This window comes from Engraulis encrasicolus, chromosome 12 (genome assembly GCF_034702125.1).
Source record: "Engraulis encrasicolus isolate BLACKSEA-1 chromosome 12, IST_EnEncr_1.0, whole genome shotgun sequence".
NCBI lineage: Eukaryota > Metazoa > Chordata > Actinopteri > Clupeiformes > Engraulidae > Engraulis > Engraulis encrasicolus.
The window spans coordinates 13,014,403-13,022,787 of NC_085868.1; the positions used below are offsets into that span (position 1 = coordinate 13,014,403).

At 42.4% G+C, this 8,385-nt stretch overlaps 2 protein-coding genes across 2 annotated transcripts; one reads left to right on the forward strand and one right to left on the reverse strand.

Moving 5' to 3' along the window:
• Positions 1-493: 493 nt before the first annotated feature.
• On the forward strand, positions 494-3,354 carry LOC134459339 (uncharacterized). Its single transcript, XM_063211659.1, has 2 exons — positions 494-1,242; positions 2,947-3,354. Exons 1-2 carry the CDS (start codon positions 748-750, stop codon positions 3,352-3,354), a joined length of 903 nt encoding a protein of 300 aa, XP_063067729.1. The 5' UTR covers positions 494-747.
• Positions 3,355-4,212: 858 nt separating this feature from the next.
• LOC134460325 (uncharacterized) lies at positions 4,213-5,196 on the reverse strand. Its single transcript, XM_063212760.1, has one exon. It carries the CDS (start codon positions 5,194-5,196, stop codon positions 4,213-4,215), a length of 984 nt encoding a protein of 327 aa, XP_063068830.1.
• Positions 5,197-8,385: the final 3,189 nt, after the last annotated feature.

An 8,385-nucleotide genomic window follows, 5' to 3' on the forward strand; every position in this document is an offset into this window, starting at 1 on the left:
GGCCCGGCTAGCAGGTCACGTTGTAAGGGTGGCTGCATAGTGGCTTGCTAACTAGCTTGTTTGTTAGCTTGCTTGCCCCGCTAGCTTTGGCCTTCATTTTCCTTAAGGTTATTTTCAGGCCTTTTTTAAATAAAGAATGGATTTGCATACCCTTCATTGATGATACTAGACTGGTCCACCTGCCTGCACTAGACAATCTGGCGCTTGGGCATTTATTTAGGTATCTAATTACGTTGATGTTTATTGGACTCCAATGAGTAGAATCAGGTGCTGTTTCCACGCAGCCGGATATTTTTTAATGCGGATATTTTTTTCAACCGTTGTCATTTTCACGGTCCTGTTTCCACGTCTCCGGATATTTTAAAGCCAGATATTTTTTTCTCCGCTTGGAGATTCGCAGGTTTTTTTTTTTTACGCACCAAAATATGTGTGTGTGTGTGTGTGTTTACGTTTGGTCAACGCTGCAGGGGCATAGAGCCTAATAACAGGCCAAATAGCCTGCCTATTGTCGGCCTTACAGGCTAATAATAAATAGGCCTAATAAAATGAATAATGAAATAATAATATAACCCATAACATTATAAATAATAATAATAATAATAGCCTAATAATAATAATAATTGGCCTAATAAACACAATGGCGGGATTCCATTCCAGGCGCGAGACTCACTAGGCGGCAAAATAGATAAAGGCATTGTTAAAAGGTAGGCTAATAACGGTCAGTCTCGCGGATCATCATCAGGAAAGATGGCGAAAAATTCATTTATGTGGACTGATGACGAAGTGGAATTGCTGCTGTCAGTGACACTGCAATACAAATGCGAAAAAACTGAAGAGGGCACTGACTGGGAGACAGTGCACTCAAAATACCCAGACATATTGCAGGTATTTCTGGAGAAATATCCAGGAGAAGAGGAGGCCGCGAGGATGGGGAAAGAATTCCCACACCCTAAGGACAGCATGAACAAGCAAATTATCATCACGAAATTGAAAGCCATCAGGGCGAAGTATCGGGATGCGGTTAATTCCGGGAGGAAGAGTGGTCATGGGCGAGTGGTGTTGTTTTTTTATGAGTTATGCCATGAAATATGGGGAGGCTCGCCGGCAACACAGAGTATTGAAATGGGTCTTGAGTCCAGTGACATAAATGCTGCCGTGAGTGATGTGGTGGAGACATCGGGTCAAGAGGACGACACATCCGAGGCAGAAGCCAATGTCCATCAGCGACGGAATTTGCTGCAGGTAAGATAACCTCCTACGCCTATCGATAGGCCTACACCTGACAGGCAGACTTTTACCCTCTGGTTGGTGGGCACAAACAACTGAATTATCTGAATAGGTCCGTAGACGACACTTTCAGGTGTTCCCACATTAGGCCCTATATGCAAACCCAGAGGCTATCGAGATTATGAGTTCAGCCTAGCCTCTGTGTGTTTCTTGCGTTGACGTTATTGTAAGCCTATTGTTGTGGGTGCGCGCGCGTAGGCTACAGGCCAGGTCTAGTGTGTGTGTGTGTGTGTGTGTGTGTGTTAGCCTACTGTCAATCAACATTTTTAGATTCATGAAAAATCTTAAGGCACTCCAAACCAACAAGCCGTAAATTGCATCGCGTTGATACCACTCAAGTTCAAGTTGGAGACGTCACACCTACTTTTGAAGTTGCAGCTTTATCTCAGGCATGTGGGCCATGGGGAGACCTAAATGTGGCCTTTATTTGTGCGTTATGAAGGTTTCCACTAACTAAGCATATTAATTTAGAATGTGTAGGCCTAGGTGCATCATTTATTTATTTAGGTCAGTTTCCGCGGCACCCCTGGGGGTTGAGAAACACTGCGCACACCGTTAAACACTTTTGGACTCACTAGGCAATATGCGCAAACATCGCACTTAGGCTACTGGACTGGTGGTTTAAGCGAACCTGTGTTAACAACTTTTCCACATGAAGAGTTCAGATGCAAAACCCCCTCCAGTTCTTAAAGGATTTATCCGGAGTTGGAACAAATTTGCCTGTTTTTTGCATGTTTGGGATGAAATACAGTCACTCTAGAGCAAAATCAAGACTAAAGCCCACCAAGTAGATTGCCGAGTGCGTCGCACCATCAGCTGTGGTTACTCGCTATGGAAATAATCATAGCTGATGGTGCGACGCACTCTGCAATCTACTTGGTGGGCTTTAGTGTCAAATAGTTGTCTTGACCGTAATTTAGATATTCTCAAGGTAGTAGCTTCACAAAACACATTCTGCAGACCTTTCAAGAATACATGAAGGACTTTGGACACTTCGGTTTATGTGTGGATACCCTCAACATATTACGAGGTAAGTGTGACGTTGTTTTGAGCTGTGCAAGACTTTAAAATGTTGTGTTTTTGAAATGTGTGTAACTGCCGAAAAACAATGCCCGCATCTTTCATATTGCATAGCTGATATGGCTAACGAGGCTAACGTGATATTATCAAACTTTCTCAAAACGCATCCTTTTGCCTTGATTTTGCTCTAGAGTGACTGTATTTCATCCCAAACATGCAAAAATCAGGCAAACTTGTTCCAACTCCGGATAAATCCTTTAAGACCGGCACTTCTGTATATTTTAGGGAACCCCGTTGTTGATTTGGTTTACAATCATGTACTTGATAATAAATATAGCCTACATATTTAAATAACAGGAATACAATTTAAAAATATATACAATTTTGATAGATTTGTATTAGGCCTACATAAAAATTAATTATGAAATATTTCTGAAAAGGCACTTAGGGGGGTTTGCACCTGAACTCTTCACATAGGCCTTGGCCTACATTGCATTTGACCTGTTCCACAACCATTGTTATGATTTATGGTCTCACTCTGTGTGTGTGTGTGTGTGTGTGTGTGTGTGTGTGTGTGTGTGTGTGTGTGTGTGTGTGTGTGTGTGTGTGTGTGTGTGTGTGTGTGTGTGTGTGTTACAGGCAAAACTGAAAGGTTACAAACATGACAAGCTAAAAAGGAGATGCCCCGAAAACAATGACGAGGACATGGAGCTGAAGAGACGAATGGTCAATCTGATGGAGAAGACACAGTCTGCCAATATGGACTGCATGAATAAAATATCTGCCAACATTGGCCAGCTCACCTCTTCAATCACAGAAGGGTTTTCTCTCCTGAGACAAGCTATGCCACCTCCCATGCAACATCCCATGCGTACCCATTTGCGATCACCAACCATTGCACACTTCCCTCATACCTCATACTTCCAAACACCACCCACTTTACATATGCAACCACACACACCACCCCACTCAACACCTTCAATGTCAACAGGATCACAGTTCTCTTATGTGCGGTCCTTGAATTCTGATGATATCGACCTAGTTTGAATTTGATATAGGCCTAGTTTACTTAGAAATATAGGCTACAGTATGCATAGTCTATTAATACAGGCTATGGCCTGTTGCACTTGCTGAATGCGCTGTTATTTCTGTTTATTGTTGATGTATAAACCACTAAGCCTAGGAATTAATAGATGGCCGTAATACAAAGGTTTAACCTAGAAGTGGGAATAAGTTGTCACACTGCTGTTACATTAATTTGAATGGAATTACATTGAGTTGAACTTTTGTTTGTGTGCAAAAACAGAGAAATGAATAGATGGAATGAATAGCCGTAATGCAAAGTATAACCTAGAAGTGGAAATAAGTTGTCACACTTCTGTTATGAATTTGAATGGAATTGTTACATTCAGTTGAATTTTTGTTTGCAAAAACAAAGGTTGGCATAGGCCTTCGCTCACTTTTGTCAATGTGTTTATTAAATATACAGAATGAAATAAATAAATGGACATAACGAGGCTTAATAGTATGTCATCTTTCAAACGTTTTAACATGGAAAACAGAAATATACATGCTGTAGGCCTAATGTGCACTATCATGACATGTCTTGTTACCAAACTGCTTAAAGAACAGAGGAATGAAGTATAGAGCAAAAAAAGAAATAAAACATCAACTCATGGACTGATACTGGATCAGAAAGGAGTATAGGCTAGACCATTTAGCAAGAAGTAATGAATGAATGACATTTCTTGAAAATAATATTTGCCTAATTCGTAAATAGACGTTAGGCCTATGCATTACGCACGTACAGCACTAAAACTGCTGTCTGGATTTGACTTGGAGTAAAAAATAAAATAAAAAAGCAACCTGCACAGGTCCAATCTAATTTCTATGCAACTTGTAGGACTAGGGGTCCAGATATTTCGCCAGCACGTCCCTGACTCTCTTCCCTTCAGCAGCTGCAGACGCAGTTTCGTAGTGCGTCCTTGTGGTGGGCTGACTTTCCCTCTCTAGCTGTACGCTTTGCATCACCATATTCTCTGCAACCCGGTCTTTGCGAGATTCGCAATAATTGTGCAGAACAAAACAGCTATAAATTACTTTAGGCAAATCGACCAAGTTTATGTCCATTGCCCTGCGAAGCGCTCCGAAGCGCGCCTTCAAACGACCAAAAGCGCATTCAATTACCATCCGGCCTCGACATAGGGACATACCAAAGTACTGTTCATGGGCATTACAGCCACCGTTTGCATACTCCTTTATCAAATAAGGAAGTATTGGGTACGCAGGGTCTGCGAGCAAACAAATTGGAATGGGCTCTTCATCCAAAACTATTCTCTTTCTTAGTTCGGGTATCTGGCCGTTCTTGAATTTGGCATTCAGCTCAGAATTGGTGAATACACGCGCATCGTGCACACTCCCTGGCCACTTTATGACCACATCCATGAACTCTTGTTTATAATTGCAAGCAGCCTGCACATTCAGAGTGTATTTGCCCTTTCTATTTATGAAGTCCGTTGAGTGGAATGCCGGGCGTCTAATTTCAATGTGAGTACCGTCAACGGCTCCAAAGCACTGTGGCATCCCGTGTGCGCGCAGAAAGTTGGTAACCAGTTCCTCTGCCTCTGCATCGGTTTCTGGGAGACGAATATATCTCGGGCCAAGATGAAGGGTTATGGCTTCACACACCTGTCGAACAATTCTTGAGACGCTTGTACGAGACAAGCCAAACGAGTTTGCTGTCTTCCTCAGTCTGCCTTCGTCACTTAGGTAATAAAGTGTGCAGGCTACCTTTTTCAACACGCCGACTGGAGAGCGCATTACTGTTGGAGTCCCCGTTATGTAGGGTCGCAGCATGTCCGCGAGGTCCACCAGAGATGACCTGGACATTCGGAAGTTTTCTTTCCACTCCGAATCGACGACAATACCTGCTTCAAAATTGTCCCACCACTGGCTGGTGCGACCCGGTCTGACCCAGAATTTGCGCCTCGGCCTCTGGCGTAATTGTTGACGCTGACCAGTTGTTGACAGCATGTGATAAAGCGGAGTGGCATGCTGTGCTCCCGTTGCAATTAAATAATGCAAGACGGCCAAATTTAACTCAAGAATTGCACATAAGGACAAAAGCCAGGTAAACAATACACAGGGTAAAGCTTGGTCGTCCGCCATGTTTAGGGTATGTGGGTTAATGACGTTATCTCTGCGGATAAAAAAATGTGCGGATAAAAAAAAATCCAGTTGCAAAATATCATCTCTAGACTGCGTTTTTTTAAATATCCGCAGGTGCTCACGAAACCTCCGGCTACGTGGAAACAAATGACCAAAACAAGTGCGCTTACTAAAATACCAGGCTACGTGGAAACAGCACCTCAGTCTAATCAGTTGTCTGTGATTGCAACTCTATAATTGGACTCACCTGAGTATAATCAGTCCAATCAGTTGTCTGATTGTAACTCTATAATTGAACTCACCTGAGTATAATCAGTCCAATCAGTTGTCTGATTGTAACTCTATAATTGAACTCACCTGAATATAATCTGTCCAATCTGTTTTGGCAACCACTGCTGCCATAATTTTACCGTAAAATGTAAAAAAAAAAAAAAACGTTATTTATTTAACGGTAGGCTTTGGCAACCATTGCTGCCATAATTGTACCGTAAAATGTAAAAATAAATAGTACCGTTATTTATTTAACGGTAGGCTTTGGCAACCACTGCTGCCATAATCTTACCGTAAAATGTAAAAAGGAAATATACCGTTATTTGTTTATAGGTAGACTTTGGCAACCACTGCTGCCAGCAATTTACCGTAAAAACAACAGCTCTTTTTTTACTGTGTGGCTGTTGAGCTGCATGTGAATGTGTTGTGTTGTGTTGTGTTGTGTTGTGTCTCTTTCCTACCCACAAACAGCTGGCTGTTGGGCTGCAGGTGGATGTGCCCATCAGGCGCTGCTCTCTGTATACACAGAGGAATGTCATTATTGCTTAACATGCACCACATACCTTTTACCTGATACTCTGTGTTATGTAAGATTTTTGTTTAAATGTGTTTTTTGTAAGTTTATTTTCCTTATATGTCTATGTGTCTGTCTGCGTCTGTGACTATATGTAGGCTGCCATTTTGACCAGGACTCCCTGAAAGAAGAGACTCTTAGTCTCAATGGGACAATCCTGGCTAAATAAAGGATAAATGAAAATAAAAAAACGAAAATGACCCGACCCATCCATAGGTGTTTGCGGCCCTGCACTTGGATACTGGGCAGCTGTTCTCATGGATTTTGCATTGTCTGTGAGAATGCAGTCTAGTTAAAAGTTCTGTTCAAAAGATTGAAGCGTAAAAAATAGTCATGGGCAACTAGAAGGCTGGTTAAAAAACACATTTCCTCACAGTTTTCTAGACTGTTGTGGATGTTTAGATAGTAGCCTTAACTTTGAACAAACACAGCACATTTACTATCAAGGAAATGCATTATCTAACTCGACTGAGGTACTTTGCCACAACCGGTGTAAATGTATCTGATGCAACCCCCAAGCAATGCAAAGCAAATACTTCACTGTAGGCATTGTGCAATGTGAAAACTATATCCACACTCTTGGCTTGGCTCTTCGGCTAATCTATTCTATAATCACAGAAACACAAGCATGTCTGCATGGGAAAGCACGGAATGTTAAAGCTACTATAACAGAATGGGGGTTAGGTGAATGCATTCTCCTTTACTTACCTAGCTTAAAGGTGCTCAGGCTTTCCTCATTCAGTTTGTTTACTGCAATACTTCTTACTCAACTCTCTCTCTCTCTCTCTCTCTCTTTCTCTCTCTCTCTCTCTCTCTCTCTCTCTCTCTCTCTCTCTCTCTCTCTCTCTCTCTCTCTCTCAGACACCCACACCCACATATTCATATTTTCTTTTGTTACACACACACACACACACACACACACACACACACACACACACACACACACACACACACACACACACACATTGAGAGACAACAACTCTTTCAACATACTGTGCACACACACCAAAGAGGAACACCATGCTAAAATTGTTATAGATTTTCATTTTACAGAAAATACCATTACTCTGCCTCTTATAGGTTTTCAGCCAGGATCAAAACATACTGGATTGTAAGCTCCCCAAATTTGCTCTTATTTTCATAAGTGTGTTTATGAGTGTGACTCTATCCCTCTATTTAAGTGTCTGTGTGTGTGCGTTGTGTGTCGCATGCGTGTGTCTGTGTACGTGACGTACGTGATGCCATACGTTGCGTGCCTGTGTGTTCCTGTGCTTGTAGTATACAGGTACAGTATGTTCAGGGATGTTGTGCTACTTTGTGGAGCGAGCTATACATTTTTATCAGTACTTTTTCTGCTCCTGTTCGCCGTGTGTAATGGGGGGCTCTAATATTTCTCTAACAGGTCACAAATTCATCATGGGCTAGGAGCGGGAGGCGTAACCCCTATACAGTCTCTGCATTCACCACTTTCATTCATCATCTGTATAGTGGCCTGATAATAACACTCACCGGCTCCCAATCACTTAGCATAGCGCTGCTTCCGCATGACAAACTGTAATTTAAGCGGATGAGCACCTATGGAGATGGAACATACCTATACCGGATTGACCTGTTTCTAGTTACGCCTCCCGCTCCTAGCCCATGATGAATTTGTGACCTGTTAGAGAAATATTAGAGCCCCCCATTACACACGGCGAACAGGAGCAGAAAAAGTACTGATAAAAATGTATAGCTCGCTCCACAAAGTAGCACAACATCCCTGCTTGCTGTAGGATACGCGAGCGCGTGCACTATTCGTTCATGAACGCGTTAACATGCGTAATGTCAAATTCGCACGTGTTGGACACGGCAGCCATATGCGTGTGTCAGCTGCGATATCTTCAAACTCGCTGGAGGCGATCGTAAGAAAGACTGCCCAGTTCCATGCGTACACTTCTGGTGAAGACGACAATGCCAGCAACTTTTAAGAGTGTCTCATTGAGTTTGTCTGAAATTACAAACATTCGCGATCATGGTTTCTTATTGCACTTTGAAAAAGGAGCGTGCAAATATAGGAGCAGTAGCAG

Bases quoted from the DNA above. Each gene is read 5' to 3' on its own strand.
- LOC134459339 (XM_063211659.1), top strand. From the start codon at position 748: ATGGCGAAAAATTCATTTATGTGGACTGATGACGAAGTGGAATTGCTG. The intron at 1,243-2,946 runs GTAAGATAACCT...TGTGTGTTACAG, and splicing joins AGCGACGGAATTTGCTGCAG to GCAAAACTGAAAGGTTACAA.
- LOC134460325 (XM_063212760.1), bottom strand. From the start codon at position 5,196: ATGTCCAGGTCATCTCTGGTGGACCTCGCGGACATGCTGCGACCCTAC.